We start from the raw sequence: 23925 nt of genomic DNA, 5'->3' as shown, positions 1-23925 counted from the left end.
GTTCCCAAACCGTAAGAACAAATGAAGATATTTTTGATGAAATCCGAGAGCTCTCTGACCCTTCCATAGACAGCTATTTAATGAACACTTTCAAGGTCCAGAGAGGTAGTAAAAACATTGTTAAAATTGTCCTTGTGGTTCAACCTTAATTTCAAGAAGTGATGAGAATACTTTTTGTGCGCAAAAAACAAACAAAAATAACGACTTTATTCAACAATTCCTTCACATCTGTGTCAGTCTCCTACGGTGTTGATGTAGTAAATATAGTACAGCGCTTCTGAGTTAGGTCAGAGCTATGCCAGCACGCCGGCTTACCATTGGCCGATGCTGTTCACGTGAGCACCACGACGCATGCGTGTGATGATGACACAGGAGCTGGCCAATATAAACTGCGTAGGAGACTCACACAGATGTGAAGAAATTGTTGAATAAAGTCGTTTTGTTTGTTTTTGGCGCACAACAAGTATTCTTGTCGCTTCATAAAATTAAGGTGGAACCGCTGGAGTCATTTGGACTATTTTAACAATGTTTTTACTACCTTCCTGGACCTTGAAAGTTGAACGAAGATGAACGAAGGTCCTGTGGTTTGAGAACCACATGAGGTAGTAATTAATGACAGAATTTACATTTTTGCTGTTGCAAACAATAATGAGCATAATATATTTCATTGCTGAAGACAGTATATGTGCATGTAATTTCTAGGGGAGTCTATCAAAATATCAAGTTAGATGAGGTTTTAGGTTAAGGCTCATATTTAAGTATCTTGTTTGAATGTCAAATCCTACTATTATGAATCAATTAAATTAAAAACCATTACATGGCAAACAGCCTAAATGCATACTACTATAAATATAAATGTAATAAAAGTATTCTAGGCCTACTTCTAATCATACACTTCATGAATATTCAGGTGTAGGAGCAAAACGTCATGTGCATCCAAGAAAAAGCATATGCATCAGTAAGATAACAAGCATTCAGAAAAGTACATCAAGAAACTCAGAGGTTGAAAGTCATTTTAAAGTGGGTAAAGAGTATTACTCAAAAGCATTTTTGATATCTTTGGGGGGGCATGTGAAGTAAAATACCACCACTTGAGTATACAATAAGTCCTTGCAAATGTTGTTGGCAGAAACTTTAAAAAGCTCATAATTGCATCCCTGTCTACTGTAGATTTCAGTCTGACTAAAACATGATAAAAATTCAAGCACCACTTGTTTGAGTCATAAATCAAGTCATACACTTAAATGCTATTGTCATTACTGCAGATGACTGTTTATAGTAGATGTCTAGATGATTAGACTCATGGGAGCTGGGATGCATGTTGCTTGTGTTGTTTTCGGAGATACAATGATTAAATCTATAAATGGGAGTTTCTTCAACTTCAGGAACTTTTATTTCCCAGGGTTTTTATTTTATTTTATTAAAACTAACAGATTTCAACTTTTTCTTTTTGTTATAGGAAGGTCATATTAAATCGGTCTCGAAACTTCCAATCAGCTCTGCAATCAAATATGCCTACTATATAGTAGACGAAAAACAATACGTGTGGGATTCATAAAATAGTAGGCAAAAAGTACCCGTAGTTACTACAACAAAGGCAGATGTAGTATGTTTGGATTTCATTCATACTCTATAGAAAGTACTTTAATGTACTCAGACAGCATGTGATTTCAGACATTCCTTATGCCTTCGTTTATCTTTTTCCAATTTTCAAATGTCTTTCATGTTAAGTTTTTTTATTTATTGTTTTAACCCTTTTCCTTTATTTAAATATGAAAAAACATCATAAAAAATATGAATTACTACATGTACAAAAGAGTGAAATAATCTATTTCTATATTTTGGGTACTTGAGACAAAAGTGTAAGTGGAAGATCTTTTTATTAGACTTTTAATGTGAAAAAGAAACAAAATCATGCAACCAGAATATTTTTACTGTGTCATTTCTAATCTACGAAGCCATGTGACATGGTGATGGAAAAAATGGCAATGCTTTTGCGTACTCTCAAAAGCAAATTACATTTTTTTTGTTTTCCGCATTACCACATCCCTTTAGGGTATCTCTACCAATCAAGCTTTTACAGAAAATGTAAAAAGAGTGACATTTTATTCACAAAAAAAAAAATACAGATGTCATGCACCACTGTCATTTCCACCATAGAACGTTATTAAAGATCATACATAATCTGAGATGTGGTGTAAATGACTGGTACTTTATGGTTTAAGAGAAGGACGGGAAAAACGATTTTTTTTTCTTTCAGAAAACCAAGAAAGTCCAAAAAGTCCCACACCATGAAATCAACACTGACAATTATTTTTTTACAGAATGTTGCAGTATTTATTATAAATAATTTATCTCTGCACATCATTTATTTTATTTTTTGAACTCATGTGCACTTGCAATCTTTCATCAAAAAATGTTAACCTCCCCTGCCCTCTCTTCATGATGTATGTCTCGACAGAGGTTGGGCTATTGGCTGCGTTTACACTAACACAAAATATCAGATTTTATACTTACATCTGACACATATCGGAATGTGTTGCACACATGTAAACACAACAATCTGCATGAGATCCACATTTTTCGCATCCGATTTGAGCTACTGCCAAATGTGGTTTTAAATCAGATACATATCCAATATCTGGACCTTCCTCTAAACACGAATATCCGATTCCCCTTTGAATTCCAAGCCACCACAAGGCAAGGGCAACATGTTTACCCACAAAAGGGCTTTTTACAATGAATTATCGTCGCTCTAAACAACACTTTTAACCCTGGGTAAAGGAACGTTTCACAATTGTAAGTTAGAAGCGTTGTTAGCACCGCTTTTTACCCCGGGTTATAAAACCCTGCACCGGAGCAGGATTAGCACCGCTTTTTACCCAGCGTTATGAAACCCTGAAACTCAATAATACAGTCGGCAATACAAGCAACAAAATGCTAAAGTTTTTATGTAAACAGGTCGCATGCTGCGTTCATCCAATCAATGACACTGACCCTGCAAATAGGCAAATAAGAACATGTGAAACGTAATCTTATGAATATCCAGAATTAATTGTTAACCCTGGGTAAATTATGAGCAGTGAAGCAAGATAACCTTCAGATTACCGGGGTTTAGAAGGACCCAGGGTTAACTATTTCAGGTGTGAAAAGCCCTAAAGATAGCTTATTAATATTGTATTATGAAGCAGATGTGCCACCCTGTATACGCTCGCGCGTAGCTTTTTTTTATTGAGGTGGGAATTTTAGAAAGGAAAGAAATTGCACGCACAGAAACATTCAGGAGCTGGTTTTCAACCTCTGCCCCGTGGGTTTTATAAATAAAACAGCTTCACTACTGAAAGCTACATTATATTTCCCAGCAATGGGGTGATGATAACTTCGCTGTAATTCAACCAACAAGCTTCACTATTAAGGCCTGTACACACCGGGACGAATATCGCACGCGCTTATAGCCAGCGTTTTTCGTGCCGTTTTTCGGCGCGTCTTGAGTGTTCACACCCAAGCGATTTTCACTGGCGCTGCGCCGAGTGAACGTGCACATTCAGTCGATGCGCTCCCGGTACACAAGATGGTGCTGCGGCACTTTAAGCCTCTGACACTCGCTTGTCACACAGAAGGAGAAGAGAGACAGTATTTACGTGCTTGCCAAAACCATAGACATATTATGTATATGGACAAAACCATTCACACACTTTTTGCTAACTGGCAAGCAGCATTAGCAGCCCATCTCCGCGTCATCAGAGCGTGCGCGCGCCAACTGGCTGGAGTTTTCACGGACATTTTTAACCTGTCCCTCTCCCTGTCTGTGGTCCCCACATGCTTCAAAACGTCCACCATTGTTCCTGTACCTAAGCAGTCAAAAACACTCTGCTTAAACGACTGGCGTCCTGTTGCTCTGACCCCCATCATCAGCAAATGCTTTGAGAGACTAGTCAGAAACCACATCTGCTCTGTTCTCCCCCCCTCACTGGACCCACTGCAGTTTGCATACCGCAAAAACCGCTCCACTGATGATGCCATTTCATCAACAATTCACACTGCTCTCTCCCACCTGGAAAAGAGGAACACATATGTGAGAATGCTGTTTGTAGACTACAGCTCAGCATTCAACACCATTGTGCCCTCCATACTTGACATTAAACTCCGGGCTCTCGGCTTAAACAGCTTGTTATGCAGCTGGATCCTGGACTTCCTGTCAAACAGACGCCAGGTGGTCAGAATGGGCAGTAACATCTCCTCACCACTGACTCTCAACACTGGAGCCCCTCAGGGCTGTGTTCTCAGCCCACTCCTGTACTCTTTGTACACACATGACTGTGTGGCAACCCACAGCTCCAACACCATCATCAAGTTTGCTGACGATACGACGGTGGTAGGTCTCATCACTGACAATGATGAAACGGCCTACAGAGAGGAGGTGCACACTCTGACACGGTGGTGTCAGGAGCACAACCTCTCCCTCAACGTCAGCAAGACCAAGGAGCTGGTGGTCGACTTCAGGAGGAATGAGAGAGAACACCGCCCCATCACCATCGATGGAGCACCGGTGGAGAGAGTCAGCAGCTTCAAGTTCCTCGGTGTCCACATCACAGAGGAACTCTCATGGTCCGTCCACACCGAGGCCGTTGTGAAGAAGGCTCATCAGCGCCTTTTCTTCCTGCGACGGCTGAGGAGGTTTGGAATGAGCCGCCACATCCTCACACGGTTCTACACCTGCACCATAGAGAGCCTGCTGACTGGCTGCATCACCACCTGGTACGGCAACAGTACCGCCCGCAGCCGCAAAGCCCTGCAAAGGGTAGTGCGCACGGCCAGCTGCATCATCGGAGGTGAGCTTCCCTCCCTCCAGGACATTTATGTCAGGCGGTGTGTGAAGAGAGCTCAGAGGATCATCAGAGACTCTAGCCACCCGAACCATGGGCTGCTCTCACTGATGCCATCAGGCAGACGGTACCGCAGCATCAGATCACGCACCAGCCGACTCCAGAACAGCTTCTTCCCACAAACAATCAGACTCCTTAACTCTTGACCCATCAGGATCATAACACACACTGGACAGAATATCACTCAGCACAACCCACTGTAGATAAACACACATTATATACACATTTATTTATCATACAGCATCTATTGCACTTTGGATTTCAATTTTTCAATCTGTGAATAATATTTTATACTGTACATTGTATATTATTATTACTATTATAGCGTAATGTATATTGTTTAGTGTATGTTTAGTGTATATTGTTTAAAGTATATGTATATTGTAAGTATGTGTATATTGTTTAAAGCTGTGAGAACTACACTCACATTGTGTAAATTATTTATTGTTTATTGTAGAGTTTACTGTGCTGTGAGTAATTGTGGGCGCATCAGTGTAATCTGATGCTGCTTTAAATGTTGTACATGTCATGTCATGACTACCATGTTGCTCGGAACTGCACCTAAGAATTTCACCTACTGTTGCACTTGTGCATATGTAGAGTGACAAATAAAGTGATTTGATTTGATTTGATTTGATTTGATTGATTTGATCTTCTTCTTTGTCTACTTACTACTTCTTCGTCGTATCGATGTGTGCTCGGCAAGACCGTTTTGTGCTTGAGCGCCACCAAGTCGTGTTTTACTGTCACTTCAGCAGCTCCAGGCACGTGAACAAAAGCGCCGATCTCATTGGTCGGACAGTTTTTTACGCGCCGCGTCAAAATAACAAAACGAACCCGAGGCGTTTTTTTAAAAATGATATGGCGTTCCGATGGGTTCTTTAATATGACTTTGCAACATGCACTCGTCTCAACGAACGTCTCACTCAACGTCTTAACTTTTTTTTTTATTCTGCTATTTATTCCATTCAATTTAAGACGCAGACGAGGCGTAGACGTGACGTAGACGTCACGCAGACGTCACGCAAATCACGTGTGGCAGTGAAGTGTCCACTCAGACGTTACGCGTCATTCACGTGTAGCAGTGAAGTTATAATTTAATTTTTTCGCTAACACGTAGTATAACACGCTACTCAACACGGCTCAGTGCAGTGTGTCAGCGAATGTACAATTTACTTTCACTTCACTCATTCCTCTCAATGAACGTGACATTTGCGTCTGTCTTATACCGTGACGTCTGCGTCTGTGATTTTATTTGAGTGTGTAAATGCGTGTGAATTCTTGTTTAATCCCACAAAGATAATACGTGGAGAAACGTTTTTGATAGCCTTTATAGGCCTATATATATATATATATATATATATATATATATATATATATATATATATATATATATATATATATATATATATATATATATATTTGGGGTTGTTATTGTGTTTTTATCATGTATAATTTTAATGTAGCCTACTACAACACTAGTTGGACAACAGTGATCGCCAACTCGATCAGGATCGCATTTACTGGTAAATAAAGAATAGAATAGAATAGAATAGAATGTCTGATTTCCGAGATAATAGCCTGCAATAACTATTATTAACACAAAACAGTTTATGTCCTATATGCCTCGCTATTTTACTGTAGTTCGTCGATTATTTCTTTAGGCCTATTTCTTTATTTCATTTGATTTATTTAAACAGCAGCATAATTCATATTCATAATCATAATGCAGTGTTTCGTTTCTAGAATGCTATATTGTTTAGTTATCAGCATATTTTTATTCCTAATGTTCAGCTTTACATAGGCCTATTAGTTATTGAACAGTTCATTTATTTAGCTTATTGTTCAATTGCATTTACGAAGGTTTTACTATTATAATCAGACTTTTTATCATGCAAACAGTCCCGGTTCCCATGGCCCTGACCAATTTGCTGCCCTAGCCAAAATTTGACTTGGTGCCCCGTGTATCAAGGTTGAGCACTACATGTTATCAGTCTAAGTTGTATAAGTTGTATAAACTATAAAGTTGCATTAGTATTAATATAAAGTTAAGTCCTTTTTTACAGTCATTTTATGGTTTAGAATGTTTCCATAAACACTGATATCACCCTGTGCAGGTCTTAAATGCCTTAAAATAGATTTTTAGTATAGGTGATTAATAAATCATTTAGCATATTTTTAATGCCTAAAAATTAACGTTTCCATATCTTTTCATTTAATTGTTTATTCATGTATAGTAATGATTTATAAAAAGAAAACTAAAACCAGTGTGAAATAAATGTTAAAAGCAGGAATAAGAAATGAATTGTACAATTGTAATTTTCCTGCAGGTACTAAACATCTGCAATGTTTAGTGTCCACAAATGACAACGGACCTTTCGCAAAAACAGTAGTATGAAACAGAGCTTACAATTTTTTTTTTTTTTTTTTTTTTTTACATTTTAAGAAACCCAATCAATAAATAGACTCACTGTTTTGTGACTTTACTGTGTATAGTCTCAGTTCAAGCAGTAGGCTATACGTGCACTGATCGATTTTCTCTTCTAGCACATGAATATGTTAAGTGTGATAAAAACCAAGGCAGAATTGAAAGAGTATCCCTGGCTATAAAATGTTAATTCTCTGCTAAATTATATGCTAAATAATAATAATGAACTGCTCGTCTTTCTCTTTTACATTTACATGTATTCATTTTGCAGACTCTTTTCTCCAAAGTTTGAGGAATAAGGCATAGGGAGGGATTTGGAGGTGCGACTGTTTTTAAAATTTGGTATTTGGAATAAAAAAGCTATAGCTACACAAGCAAGGTAAAATCACTTAATTGCTAATAAAACATAATTGAAGATAGGCGGGGAAAAAATAATAAAGAATGAATTGTGTGGAATGTACTGGAAACCCGGCAAACGCAGACGTCACGTTCGGCAGACGCAGGCGAAACGCTCGGCAGACGCAGACGTCACGTTCGGCAGACGCAGACGAGACGTTCATTGAGACGAGTGCATGTTGCAAAGTCATATTAAAGAACCCATCGGAACGCCATAAAATGACGCTTTTACGCCTGGCGTTTTGCGCGTCGGTGTGAACACTCACATTGGCGCCCATTGTTTAGTCCCGAGGCGTTAAACGTCGGCGATAAACGCGTGCGAAAATCGTCCCGGTGTGAACAGGCCTTTAGGCTACTCTCTCATTAATTCATTAACGTGCAGCGCTACATTATTTCACTTCAGATTTCTAGATCTAACAAGCCGTATATAAAATAACAAACGAAAATTACTGTTATTTTCCGGTCTATATCCATTCGATTCAGATTTTGTGCTGCAAAACATCCATGACAGCTGTTATCTTAATCAAATAATCATTGCCACCCAGGGTCTACCATGTGCATAGTAAAGCAATCACCGACAATGACTTGGAGCAGGAATTAAGGTAAACAACGATATCGCATACCAGTCGTATCTAAAGTGAATGTAAAAAGGTGGGCCAAATTATTATTCTTTTTTTTATATTTAATCGGATATGGTCAAAAGATTGGATCTATGCATTAAGAGTGTAAACGCAGCCCATATATCCTCCACAACTGATTTCAAGCTGCCATTCAGATCTGTCTCCTTTAGCAACTTCCCCAACTTACTACGATCCAATCAATTCCCAAGGATGAAATCAAGTTCCGCCCTACATTTTTTTCTCATTCCAGAAGCTTTTTCACTCGGATATACAGTACGTCACAATAGGGAATTCTATTGCAACTTCTGTTTCATGCCGACTTTAATACCCTTAGTTATTGGTTGTGGCAAGAAAAAAACCTGTAAGATGTTCAAGTGAAGAAAGAGAAAACACTTATCCTATACCCAAGCTTAATAAATTTTGGCCCAAATATTATCTACTTACATAATATGTATAATACTAATACTAGTTCATTGAATAAATCAAATAAGTATTCCTATAATTGAATCTGGGTAGGTGGTACAGACAAAAAGTAATCTGGGACTTAAAACCACAATTTGAATATGATGACGCCGATCATGCTTCTACAGCAAGTTCTCCGGGAGGCCAAAAGGTCAGGTGCTACTATAATGACATACTTGAGACCACAGGACAGACTCGGGCAAGTGCAGGGCCAAGCAAGGAAAAGCCTTTACGGTGAAATAATAGGAGTCAGGGGAGGACGTCAAAGGCTTGCGAGGTGGAGCTTGTGTGGAGCTGGATGGTCTGGTCATGGAGGGTGAGTCAGATCACTGTTGCCACTGTGATAATGAGGAAAAAGTAGCTGTGAGAAGAGCTGTTTGCTGCTCTTAAAAAGGTGAAGGGCAACAATATTCGCTCTAAAACACTAATGAGAACACATGGCGGCGTCCACATGGCCATTGGAAACCGAGACCTAACCCTATAGCCAATTAAAGAGAAATCTTTGCGAATGTTATTTTGCGATCATCATTATGTGGCCATGGAGACGTCGGCGCGTAAACGAGCACCCGGGAGAGGGAGCGCTGATCTATTATCCATTTTCCTAATCTCGGTTGCTCAACGACTACAAATTAAATCCGAGGTTTCCAAGCAAATCTTAATGGACTGCTTTATCAATTAAGAAGTCATTCAGACTATGTCTGTCGAATACATCAGGTGTGTTACATGCGAGGGGGGCATTGGCGCATGGCAACAACGTTCGCAAAGGGAAGCTGAAAGCACAACAAAAGCTGGGACAAAAGACGACACAAAACCCTCAGCGCAAATGCTGCTCGATTGCCTGGAGCGAGACAGTAAATCTCTTAATCACACTGTGTTTGTGGGAGCTGCTTGCTTGGCTCTGGATATCAGGCCATGCAAAACTGTCAGCCGCCCATAAATCATGAGGGCCGCTTTAACCTTTACAAGTGCTCTCCTCGGCTCCCTCAAATTGGTCACGGCAACAAAGTCCCGGAGAATTGTAATGAATCGAGCATGGCCGTGAGAGCTGACATGGTGACAGCGTCTGGAGCTTCTCAAAATGAGCGTGCTAGGCTAGTGCCACGCGGGTTATTAGCATGATCTCAGCCTGACGGTTTGAAAAAGCCAGAGTGGCATGTAATCTGTCTCTATTTAGTGAAGTGATGCTAATCCCTCTCTTGATCTGAATCAGGTCCTCCAGTGTGAACTCTATTGTCAAATATGACGAGGCATCTCCATCAACCCCAACTATAGAGAAAGTGTTCACAGCAGTTAAAATATGAAATTAACAGTCTGGTGTTGCAGTACATCAACAATATAGGCGTCACCTACTTAACAAAACAGCTTCTCATCTGCAGAATGGCTTCTAGCCAGCGTCTTATTTTTGCAGCTCCTTTTGCTGTTATCTGTTTGTGTAACAAGCCTGTTTGATCATCCTACATAATTGTAAGTGTGCAAGTTATGATTTTTAATCAGTCATTAAAAAACAGAGAGGCTGAAAATCATTTCGCTGATCTCTCAAGTTCACTGCATCTCAATGCTGGAATGATTTTCCCCACCCGAGTCCCCTGCTAGCTTTAAGAAACGCCTGAGGACACATCTCCTCTGTGAGCACTTGTCTCACAATTGTTAATGCACACTTTAGTAAAAAAAAAAAACATTATTCTTAAACTATTATTTTACTGTTATTTTTCAGTTGGCACAGTCAGTAGTTCAGATTTAACTTGCTCTCCCAATGTTTTTACTGGCCTCAAAATACATTTTATATATTGTAAATACAGAGTTAAGATTTTCACTTTTTTTTTTGCATGTTAAACAAAACACATTTTTTTTACATTTTTTTACTCATGTCTTGAGCATACTCCTCACTGACACATTTTCTACTTGGTAAACAAGTGCACTTACTTTTAAACAAATTTTAAGATTGAAAGTCTGGGACAAATAGCACTAAAGCTAAAATATTACCTTAAAAAAAAAAAAAAGTTTACAAGAAAATGTGACCATATTTTAAAACAGAAGAAAAAGTGATCAGGCAACGGGCACCTGTAAGTTGCGAGGTGGGGCCTCCATGGATTGGATGTTTGTTCAGCACATCCCACAGATGCTCGATTGGATTGAGATCTAGGGAATTTGAAGGCCAAGTCAACACCTTTTGGCGGTGGACGGGGGTCAGCATGGGCACCCTGTCTGGTCTGCGGCTATACGGCCCCATACGCAACAAACTGCGATGCACTGTGTATTCTGACGCCTTTCTATCAGAACCAGCATTAACTTCTTGAGCAATTTGAGCTACAGTAGCTCATATGTTTGATCGGACCACACGGGCCTGCCTTCACTCCCCACGTTCATCCATGAGCCTTGGCCACCCATGATGACCCGGTCACCAGTTCACCACTGTTCCTTCCTTGGACCACTTTTGATAGATACTGACCACTGCAGACCAGGAACACCCCACAAGTGCTGCAGTTTTAGAGATGCTCTGACCCAGTCGTCTAGCCATCACAATTTGGCCCTTATTAAACTCACACAAATCCTTACGCTTGCCCGTTTTTCCTGCTTCTAACTAGGGCTGGGCGATATGGAGCAAAAAATATATCTCGATATATTTGGCTATATCTCGATATACGATATATATCTCGATATCTTTCCAGGAAAAATAACCCCCCAAAAACTACTGCAAAAACAAATATGCCAAATAACACAAAGTCTTTTTTTTTATTGAAGTGCAAAGAGGTAGGCAGTTCATGTAGGAACAAAGTAGGGATGCAACAATACAGTTAGTCCACAGTTCAATACGGTTCTTTTTACCACGGTTTTCGGTTCGGTTCTGATGGCTAGTTGCATCAGATTTTTGCTATTCTATTCTTAGTCGAACAGCAAGAGCTTAAGGAGGAAAAAATAATATTTTTTTTATTGCAATACTTTCTTTATTTTACTTAAGACTTGAAAAACCTTACTTAAACTTAAAACTTTACTTTTAAAAACCCTTGTACACATTCCTAGTGTACTGTATAATATAAAATAAATATATATTTATAAAGATTTACACTGGCAGCTCAGAGCTGTACAGCAGCATATTAGTTTAAAATTAAATTAATAAATGTAAAAATAAAACACTACATAGACTTCCCTATAAAATATACATTGATTCTTATTAAAGCTACTGTATTAGTTTTTCAGTCAAGAGCCGTGAGTGATTTTGTCTTTGTCTTTTGTTATTTTATTAACCACTAAAGGAATAGTTCACTCAAAAATGAAAATTCTGTCATTGATTACTCACGCTCAAGTTGTTTTAAACCTGAATAAAGTTCTTTCTTCTGTTGGACATAACATATATTTTGAAGAATATCGGAAACCAAACAGTTGCTGGTCCCCATTGTAGGAAATAATAATATGGATGTCAATCGCTACTATCAGCTGTCTGTGTTCAACAGAAGAAATGAATACAGGTTTGGAACAACATTAGAGTGAGTAAATAATGACATCATTTTAGAGTGAACTGTCCCTTTAAGGACAAGCGGCAGCGTGTTCACTAAAGGCTGCCCTGCTGTCAATTTAAGACTTTCACGCATCTAATATACAAACACACGCCGATTTTACTTTCACTTTAGACATAACCGACTGTGTTTATGTTAACCTTGTGTGTATTTGACAGTATTAGCGCAGTAAGATTTAGTCCAGTAATCACTTGTTTGACAGGCTTTTAGTGCGCGCGCTCGGTGCCCTACGCGCAAGGCTTTAAAAAACGCATGCAAATAATGAATTTTCATTCAAAAATAAAACAACTCAAATCAAGGGCATAGTAAGTAACCTTCTCCAGCAAGCGAGCCGCTCTTTCTCTGTAGTGTACAGTCGCGGGAGTTCTTGTCTCGCAAAGTAATGCTGCCTAGGTAAACTGTATCTTGGATCAAGTGTTTGAGAACCAACTGTCGGCATTCATGGCAGTAGACATCTGTCTGCTGTTCGTCCGACGCCTTAACCGAAGTATCTCCATATAATGGAGCCAGTTGTTTTTAAGACGAGTTCTGTAGCCTCCGAGCTGGTTGCGACGCCGCCATGACAACACGCGAGGGGAGGGGGAACAAAAGCAAGGAGGCGGGGGGCGAGCGAGCGAGCGGGGGCGAGCACAGCACAGAGAAGGCAAACAAGCAAAGTGGCGGAATCAGAATTAATTATAAACAATATATCGATATATACGATATGTCAAAATCCATATCGTGTTTAAAAAATATCTCGATATATTTTGAATATCGAGATATCGCCCACCCCTACTTCTAACATGCCAAATTTGAGGACAAAATGTTCACTTATATGTTATATATACACCGATCAGGCATAACATTATGTGTTGGTCCCCCTTTTGCTGTCAAAACAGCCCTGCCCCTGACCAGTCAAGGCATGGACTCCACTATACACATACACATACACATACACGATATATAAAAGTTAATCGAGATATAAGAATATCCTGTAAGTTCCGGAGCTGAAAACTTCATTGTTAGTCAAAGAAAAGCTTTTATTGACACCAGGCCCAGAAAACGCTCAATCTCAGAATATGTCGACCCTTGACGTCATCGTATGATGAAACGCCGCCTCAAGCCCACCCACCGACTCGTGAAGCTAAACGGATCGCGCTACAGAGCAATAAACATGCTGAAGAGAGTAATATATTGCGCTGTGCCTGGTTGTGGAAGAACACAGTCCCTGCATAAGCTTCCTTCAGATTCTAATATTAGGAACTTTATTTTTAATGAAGTTCCAGCTCACGTGCGCAAGACATTGTGCGTTTGTTCGCCGTTTCATGCTGTAACTCATTAAATATGCAAATCTTATCCAATCCTAGCTGTAGGCGTTTACTTCCAAGTCTTCAATGCGGCACGCCCATCAAAACTGACCGTTTTTTTGAGAGAGCGTCAAAACCAGGGCAGAAAATAGCCAATTACTTAGAAATTATGATGTTTTTGAATGTAAAAACCATACGAACGTCATAAGACCTCAGACAACAGTGTAAAACATTTTTAAAAGCCAGTTCATGACACCTTCAAACGTATTTGTTACATCTTTATTTTTATTAACTAACATTAACAAAGATTAATAAATACTGTAACATGTATTTCTCTATGTTAGTTAATGTATTAACTAATGTTAATAAATGAGACATTATTAAAGTGTTCCCACTAATTTTGTGAGCAATAACATTCAAATTATATATAGTAGGCGAATTACGTAACGCGTAAACCTGTGCTGACATTTTGTGGGTGAAAACCCTAAAAACATGCATTCCAGCAATACCTCTTTGTCTCTTTGCAGTCAGGTTTTATTTTCCACTATAAGGATTTTGAAAATGCAAAGCCACACAGGCAAACCAGCAAATGCACTTGAGTGCACAGGGATGGGATTTGGGTTGTCTTTCCTAGGTCTAAAAGCAAATCTGACAAGCTCCAACAAGCTCCTTTTATTAAACAAAGAAAGCAAATGCAAGCAATATCTAACACAAAGATCCTTTCCCCTCTGAGAAGGAGAGCTAGCATTCATTTTGACCTTGCCACGAAAATCAGGTGGTGTGTTGACAGATCATGTGGATGTACTGATCACTGAGTGTTCATTGCATGAGAGAAAAATAAGTGGGTGAATCATGAGGGACACTGAGTTGGAAAATTAAGTTTTATATGAATTCTCATCCTCCTGCACAGACTGGTCCTCCTGACACTAAAGATAGATGTCAGTTTCTATGTATATAGGGAACTGATATTTGAACACCAATAGTAACAGCACTGTAAAACAAAGTCTTTCCTTCTATTGCGCGTAGTTAATCGGTAAAATAAAAAAAAGAATAAAATCTACACAGAAATACACATTTTGTCATTATTTACTCCTGATTAGGTCAGCAGCTTCAAGTGAGCAGCTCACTGAATGAGAAGATTATCAATACAAATAAGGAATAAAACATATCAAATTTCAGGCTGTTCCTCGCAGGAAGCGGTTATATAAGGTTTCAAAAGACCGGGACTGTGTTGTATTGCAAATGGCCACTAAGCAAAATTAACAAGGCAGCTGAAAAGACTCCATGTCCTGTTCTAATTACTTGCTGATTTGTTGCCTAGTGTGTAAACCATTATTTGGCTCCTTATGCCCTCTGACAAGCACTGTAAACTATGGTGCTGATTACCGCACAACCAGCTACTGGCAAAAACACACAAGCCCGAGCTGGATGAATGTAGCTAACCTCACTCGCTTGCGTTTTGGCCACAAAAGAAACACAAAACTGCACAATGGCAGCAGATGCCTGTCTGAAAGGGAAATACAGACATGCTTGCATCCTTGGCACACAACTCGATGTTGAGGGCAACCCAGACTAATTTGTGTTGATAAATAAGACAGACTCTCAGTCTACATTATTTAATCCTGGGGAGCGGATGGCCTTGTTTTCACAGTGAAAGCTCGTTCCCTGTACACTTAAAGAAAAGCCTCCGCGAATTGAGTCTCTCACACAGAGTAAAAAGAAGTCAGAAGAAAGAGTCCAACACTACATGAAAAGGTTTTAGTTTGATACAAACTAGACCTCTTCAGCGCTTTGCTCTTGCTTTTATAAAAATAATAATTAGACTGCATGAGTGGGCGGTATGACCAAAACCTTATATGAGTAATTTTTAATCATGGTAACATATATTAGGGGTGTGACGAGATCCCGATATTGGCATCTCGGAGTTGAGTGTGTATTTTACTGCTGTATCAGTAGAACTGATAGGTAGCATTTTTCATCAATACACCAACCAAAAAAACGAAGTGGCGCATTCCATGAACCGCATTATTAGACCCTTTTCTAAGGCTGTACGATATTAAGACCATTTAGAAATCACAATAAAGCATAGTGCTATTGTGAAATCCCAAAAGCTGCGTTTCAATTAAATAAATATATGCACTGTTGCACTGTTCAGCACCATCTCTGCATGCTATGAGCTTGGGTTGCTTATAACGTCTATCTGGGAACGCAACCTGCACCATTTCACCAGATATGTAACCTAATCATCAATTATAAACATACAACAACACAGGAGAATACGTCAATATGTTCTAAATATGCAAATATGATTTTAAGACCATTTAGAAATCACAATAAAGCATAGTGCTATTGTGAAATCCCAAAAGCTGCGTTTCAATTAAATAAATATATGCACTGTTGCACTGTTCAGCACCATCTCTGCATGCTGTGAGCTTGGGTTGCTTATAACGTCTATCTGGGAACGCAACCTGCACCATTTCACCAGATTTGTAACCTAATCATCAATTATAAACATACAACAACACAGGAGAATACGTCAATATGTTCTAAATAAGCAAATTGTTGTTCATCGCGATTTCAAAATAAAAGTTTGAAATCCTCACTCTGACTGTGCATGTTTTGTTGTCCACGTGTTCTTTTTCAACAGTGGCTGTAGCATTTCTATCTAAAGAAGTGGCCAAATATTGAAGATTAAAAGAACATATCTTCATCAGCTAACCATTCAGAAACATCCTGTTGCATTCTACATGTTGTCACTTCTTGAGTCTCTCCATCATTGTCCGACTGAACATAAAAGGCTGAACAGTTTCAGACCTTTTCAGTGCGTGTCTGTGTGAGGTAATCGGAGCTGTTAACACGAGCTCTTTAAGCTCTGCCCTCTTCCTGAAAGGGGGCAGAGAGCAGGAGATCATTTGCATTTAAAGGGACACCCTCAAAAAGTGCCAAATTTAACATGCTATAAAAATGATCTGTGGGTTATTTTGAGGTCTATTTTAATTACCACATTATTTTGCATTTGTTACTTTTTGGGGATTTCATCATTGAAATTTTGTTCTATAATAAATATTGACTTGTCGAGGAGGGGGAAGAGGGGAGGAGAGGATGGAAGAGGGGAGGAGAGGATGGAAGAGGAGAGGAGAGGATGGAAGAGGAGAGGATGGAAGAGGAGAGGATGGAAGAGGAGAGGAGAGGATGGATGAGGAGAGGAGAGGAGAGGAGAGGATGGAAGAGGAGAGGAGAGGATGGAAGAGGAGAGGAGAGGATGGATGAGGAGAGGATGGAAGAGGAGAGGAGAGGATGGAAGAGGGGAGGAGAGGATGGAAGAGGAGAGGAGAGGATGGAAGAGGAGAGGATGGAAGAGGAGAGGAGAGGATGGAAGAGGAGAGGAGAGGATGGATGAGGAGAGGAGAGGAGAGGAGAGGATGGAAGAGGAGAGGAGAGGATGGAAGAGGAGAGGAGAGGATGGATGAGGAGAGGATGGAAGAGGAGAGGAGAGGATGGAAGAGGAGAGGAGAGGATGAAGAGGAGAGGAGAGGATGAAGAGGAGAGGAGAGGATGAAGAGGAGAGGAGAGGATGAAGAGGAGAGGAGAGGATGAAGAGGAGAGGAGAGGATGAAGAGGAGAGGAGAGGATGAAGAGGAGAGGAGAGGAGAGGAGAGGAGAGGAGAGGAGAGGAGAGGAGAGGAGAGGAGAGGAGAGGAGAGGAGAGGAGAGGAGAGGAGAGGAGAGGAGAGGAGAGGAGAGGAGAGGAGAGGAGAGGAGAGGAGAGGAGAGGGCCCCTTTTGCTATAATTTATGAGTTTATGAGTATATTATTTTTGCTTGCTATGCTTGGTTTTAGATTGTTCAAACCACAATGAGGATACACCACAGAATAAAATGACATCGCAGAATCTCTTCCAGCCCTATGAAAATGAACGGATAAAAGTAAAAGCCTGTTTTCGTCATCTGCAGGCATATGAAAGCCTCCCGTTAATGAGGAACACTTGTGCCTGTGTGCAATTCTGCTTATGTGCCTTTTAAAATGGTAACAGTATTGATTTTAAGAGCTCTCAGAAGGCCTTTGTTTACGCTGTGCATATATATACGGCACAGAAACGGTGGGGATACAGCGTCTGACCAGCACTGCAGTTTATGCACTGCTCATATATTGGTTTGAGACCTCATTAACATGCCTGATGCAGATGCAAGAGAAAAGATGCACACACCGCTGATATATCGCTTTGGCCTAGATTTCCATTGTGGCAAGGGCAGCCTTAATTGATACTGACGGCCCTCTTAGCTTTGAGGGTAAAAGCCTGCAAAATTTCACCTGGGAGGTTTGACAAGGGCACGGCGATGGAGACCACTTCCCACTCACAGTCTGGGAATATTGTTAAATATGAAAAGACATGCGTGTAATTAACCGCCACCGTTTGATGAGTCTCTGCTAATTCTTCAGAGGATTTATTATATCAATACTTAACTAGAAATAATAATTACACTGTGACTCTTGATTATCTATGCATTTTTTGAAATACTCGAAATACCCCTCCGTGTTTGATAAAGCGGTCTTCCGATTGGATAATCCCTGGAGTAAAGGCAAGGATTTAAGGCGTACGAAAACCAATTGTTCCCTTTAATATTGTCCTTTACCAGTGTCAAATCCAATTTGCTCTATCAACTTTCAGGATGATTTATTTTTCTGTTCGTCTCTCCATCCCACATATCTCTCTTCTTTTGAAGCGCCAGAAAATTTCCTCTTAATTCAAAGCATACTTTGCTGGACTGGCTTCTCTCGGTACAGAGCAAAGCGCCGCTGCCTGCCGACTACACAGTGGGTAACCTGAGACTGCATTAAGTGAAAAGCCAAGCGTGAGCTGCCACTGTCTCCGTCCTCGCTGCCTGTTCAATTAGGAGGAGAAACGGGCCAAATATATTTCTGTATGAAGTCATGCAGATTTGGCCTCGGGTTTAACACCGCACCGCCATATGACAGACTGCGACTTCCAAAGGGCTGAGACATTGCTGAGTGGCCCTAATTAGTCTACATATGTCACCTAGAACAGTTTCTATGGCAAATTGCTCTCCCATGCTCCAACACATGTCCATGTTTTCATCAAATTAGTACGGAAATATGCTACATATACAGATCATACACTGCTGGAATTTTAACTGCAAACATTTTTTTTTTCTTCTGCTACAGACCTATGGAGATAAGCATGATCATTTTGTAGCGAAATATATCAAACCGAGAGCCTCGGATTTGATTTGCTAGTGCTTTGTATTGGGTATCGCAAAATAATACTGATGTAAAATTAAAGATGTTTCGTGGTGATAATGCTGACACGATTTTGTGGATTTTTACTTTGATAGGTAGCATGATTTTCCTTTATACTTCTGAATTTTTTGTATCCATTTATTAGAACCAGCCATCCTGCCCTTATCTTTCAGTCACATATGTTTGGGATGCTTTTTTACCATATCAATCATATATTTACTGGTAAAATAAACTGTACCTTTACAAAGCTGTAAACATGCGATTCCTCTGAACCTGATTGAATGAGATCTACATCCAGAGATATACATTCATAAAGCATTTTAAAAGGCTAAAGTGTAATACCAGACCATCTGAAACAGTGGTGTGTTTCAGTGATTTATTAATGTCAGCATGATGAAAATGTGCCCTATTCACATCTATTTTCTAAATGCATAGTATGGATATTTTATTGTAAATAATTAATCCATGTATGTTTCTCTCTCTCTTTTTTTGGTTTTGTTTTGTTAAATCAAAATGTCATAATGCATGCCAGACTTCTGAAATCATTTAATCTGTTTAAAAGGTGAAGCATGTAAGATTTTATGTTAAAATACATTATCTTAAGCCAGTTTATTGTTCATTGACTACTATAGTAAGCATGGGTTTATCTCCATAAAAAGTGTAAGCATTGAGCCTCCCAGGCCCCATTAAAACATTGAGAGAGGTCCCCTCAGACCCGTCAATCTCTTTCCAGCTCCACCTATAGCGAGAGTTTTGAGGCGTGGCTACTGTAGCGGGCGGAGCCAGGGGGTGTTTAGCCAATGTTCAGAACCATGAATGCATTTAAATGGGAAATGTCATTCAGCTTCAGTGGCAGAAGTGCAAGACAAAATTTGCCGCATTTAGATAGGAAATAATTAAAAACAGGTCACGGACACATCAAAGCGCACAAGGCATTGTGATGCAACGCGCTACTGTGGATGCCTCAATACCATACATCATTATCATCATGCACCCATTCAGACAGACAAATTTACAAATGTATAATGTTTACTTTGATGTGTCCAGCATAGACAGCCTTTAACAGCTGTGGCACGTCATGTCAAATAATTGCGCCCGATGCAGATACGCTGGATGGTTTTATTATAAGCGAGATGTTCACGTTAGTGTTAATTTTGTCAGCTATTTTTTTTATTTAGTCTGAATCCCGTGTCAAATATATATGTTTTAGTTATCATATTTAGTCTATATTCATATTTACCTGGTCCTGTATTTGTTTAGTCCAGTTTTAGTCGACCAAATGTCTGAGCATTTTAGTCTAGTTTTAGTTCATGAAAACATTTTCGTCATGTTGCATAACGGATAAACTGATAATGATTTTTGTTGTTTTTTTTTGTTGCTCTAAATTGAAATTCATTAATGTATTTTTACATTTAATCAGAATTATAGCACTTTCACCTATAAGCACTTGACCACATCTAGTGTACTGATTTATTATAGGCTATTTATCATGTAAATGAACATACATGTCTTTATGATGAAAACTGGTAAAACAAGAAAACCATTAATGTAATTTGGAATTACTATTAAAACAACAGCAAAAAAGCAATCAATATAGTCGAGATCCATGTTTGTATTCGTTCAAGTTCAACACTGAGAACGTTTGATCGTCGATTTAGTCACAGTAAACAGCGCAAGCGGTTTGTGAGTCGTGACAGAACACAGACTGGCTGAATGACACATTCATTTAAGCAGAATATCTAAACTGGAGATCATTAAACTCCAGCTTACTTGTTTGTCTGCGTTATCATTGGCTGTTCGCAGTGTAGAGAGAGCGAGTGCACATGGTTGCCAGATTGCAAAGATTATGGACCCTTTTAACAGAGAAGCTCTGATTGGGGGATTTAAAGTCTTGACATCTGGCAAGTTTAAACATGAAAGCTTGTAGTAGAGGCTTGTACAGCAGTCTGTAATATTTGGTCTCTTTTTTCCCCTGACAAAAACAGTGTTTTGGTAAAGTCAAGTCAACTTTATTTATATAGCGCTTTTAACAATGTAGATTGTTTCAAAGCAGCTTTACAGTGTTAAACAGGAAAATAATGCAGCATAATTTTATTCAGCTGTATAGCCATTCTGGAAAAACGCTGATGTCATCAGTTCATTTCAATTATCATACAGTGACAGTGTGGGCTTTAGATCAATAATTAGATCAGTAATTTAGTTTAAATGGTTAATTTAGTTTATTAATTAGATTTATTTCGATGTTTAGTTGAAAAATTTAGGTGTCCCCAACTGAGCACGCCAAGTAAAGGTTTTTTTTTTTTTTCACTACATTTTAGTCTCGTATTTTTTTGTCAACAAAGTTATTACAGTTATCGCTTAGTAAACGTATTGACGTCTCGTCATAGTCACAAGAAAAAGGCTAGTCAACAAACATTTTTCATCATAATTAACATGCGTTCGCTCCAGACAGAGTGTTGGCCTACTAACTTGCTTATTCATGACACATAGCAACACAGCTAAAAGTATAACTAATATGTTGGACCTTTTATTAAAATATACTTTTACCTGTTGAGACATGCCTTCACAAGAGCCGGTAAGAGTTGGGGCAGGCATGAAGTGTGAAATGGGCGTTTGCAAGGTTGTTTGAAAATATGCTTTATTCTTGTAATACCGCTAGGTGCCGCAAAAACTACATACACTTTTAAACCTGCAAGCTCACATTCTTCATCTACCATTTTTGAGTGCAATGCCCACATTTCAAAATCAGTCCCCGCCCTACAATTTTTCTGTTACACTAGGATGTACGTCACATTACAGAAGAAAAGATCTGTCGATATTTACGTTTCACCACAACTTTAAAGGAAGGGTTCAACTAAAAAAAAAAATGTTTTACTTGCCCTCCAATGCTGTATGACTTTTTCCTTTTTTTTTTTTTTTTTTGAAGAACATCCTTGACACTCTTGTCAGTATAACAAAAGTGAAATTGGATTGGAGTCATCAAGCACCAAAATGATAAAAAAGCACCATAAAAGCATATAAGATGTCCATCCGACTTGTGTGCTACATTCTTAGTCTTCTTAATTCATACAATAGCTCTGTGTGAGAAACAGACCAAAATTTTGACATCTGCCCTAAACTTCAACACACTGGTTCACTGATCAGGTCACACATCACAGTGGATAACAGTTCACTGGAGAAGAAGATCATCAGAGTATCTTAATTTGAGTCTGTTCATCACAAAGCTCACATATGACTACTTCAGAAGACTTGGAAATAAAAGCACGCAATTCATTTGGCTGCTTCTGCATCCTTTTTGAAGCTTGGAATTCAAATGTAACTCTCTGAAAAGAGGAACCAGAACATTATTCTACATTTTTCCTTTTACGTTCCAGAGAAAAAGAAAAAAACCCACCCAGATGTCATTTAAAACCAATGTGATTTCCATTTATGGGTGAGCCATTCCTTTAAAACACATGATTGTATCCCTTTCAAAAAAGTTTCAGCAGTCTCCTGCACATACACCGGTCTACTTTCAGATATTGCAAATATTTTTGCAGACAAACTGTAGTTTAAGTGCAGAGGAAGAAGATAAGAAACACTCAACCAAACTATTTGGAAACAGGCAGGCCAGATCAGATAATGCTTAATAATTTCCAACTCTTGAGCCCTTGAGTTCCTTAAAAGCAAACATTTTACCTTGACATGATAAGAACATCTTCATGTTATGTAAGGCACATCATCTTGCTTACCTTCAGTGCAGTATTTGCCTTTGTAGCCGGTATTGGAGCAGTCGCACATCACCTCGCTCTCCTGAATGGAGCAGCGTCCTCCGTTGCTGCAGGGATTTTGTTTGGTACACAGGTATTCCAGATCGTTCTTCACCCCCTGACTGTCCAAGAGGGCAGGAGGAGTCTCGCCTAACTTCAGGTTGGCGATCAGGCCTCGGAAAGGCGGCTCATATTTGACCGTGCTGGACGTGAGGGCCGAGAGACGCACGTCCGGTGGGATCCCGCCCACGTACAAGTCGCTGGCCACCATCATCTCCCTTCGTTTGGACTTCACCTCCGCCACTTTGCTCTCCCCATCCATCACCAGCATGGTCTCACGGTAATTCCTTGTTAGCAGCACGCGATGCCAGCGCTCGTCGTTGACGTGCGTCTCCATGTGCAACGAGGCCGGCTCGCCGCAGTGGATGGCGAAGCGCAACTGCAGCCGGCCGTCGTTGATCAGGAGCTCCAGGAAGTCACAGTTACCGCCGTCATCCAGGTATAGCACTACAGCTTTGCTGATGTTTGTCTTCATGGTGAAGCTCAGCTCTCCGGTGGCTTTCGCCTCCCAGGGTCCATAGCGAACCCACTGGCCCGGAAGACCGTCAAACTCCAGGGCTGCTGTGACTGAGACAGCCACCACGAGTCCCAGCCAAACATAGGCCTGCGAGAACTTTGCGCCGCACCTCCACTTCCGCGTCATCATCTTCCAAGCGTGCTCCTAATCCTTCTTTTCTAATGTACTGTTTCTCTTAATCCACTGCAGAGGAAAGATTTATTCCCAGTCTAGCGTATTAATTTATTTGGCCTTTTCCAAAATAGCGCTGCATAAATAGTAAGGTCCCAGTTTTCTAAAAAAAAAAACCTAGTATTTAAGAGTTTCTTTTCACTTGATTCTCCATCTTGATTCTCCTCTGAGTAACTCCATTGAGGAATACTTCAGAAAGCCAGTGTAAAAAAAAAAAAACCTTACACGGTACTTAGTGCTTTGAAATCTAAAACTGCCCTAAAAATCTAGTTGACTCGACATGTTAAAAGACCGATTTATGTATCTCACCCTCTGGTGAAAGTAGGATTACTGCTGCGGTTGTATTTTGCGTTTTGTGGGTAGTAGGTCAAATGCATGATTTCCTTTCCTCCAGAAAACCTCAGCTCCTTTTAGAAGTGTGAGTATGCATTCCACCGGAAAGATGTCACCATCAGAAATCTTCCTTGAACAGGCCTCTGAAAGTTAAAAAAAAAAACAAAGACATGTTAATTTATGTCCAGAATGTGAATACAGACTGACCACTGAATACAAACTCACATGCACCCCTAAATTTAG

At 39.7% G+C, this 23925-nt stretch overlaps 1 protein-coding gene across 1 annotated transcript in view; it reads right to left on the bottom strand.

The window, feature by feature from the left end:
* nrxn2a (neurexin 2a) overlaps positions 1 to 23307 on the bottom strand; it is a gene marked incomplete at its 5' end in the record, with an annotated part of 403284 nt that extends 379977 nt beyond the window's left edge. The window contains one exon of the mRNA XM_079834263.1: positions 22584 to 23307. Coding sequence (XP_079690389.1) covers positions 22584 to 23307 — 724 coding nt within the window. The remainder of the gene's footprint in view (positions 1 to 22583) is intronic.
* Positions 23308 to 23925: the final 618 nt, after the last annotated feature.

Source organism: Gobio gobio, assembly GCF_949357685.1.
Source record: "Gobio gobio genome assembly, chromosome: 14".
Taxonomy (NCBI): domain Eukaryota; kingdom Metazoa; phylum Chordata; class Actinopteri; order Cypriniformes; family Gobionidae; genus Gobio; species Gobio gobio.
The sequence above is the reverse complement of the archived record's forward strand: the minus strand, read 5'-3'. Positions and strand labels throughout refer to the sequence as shown.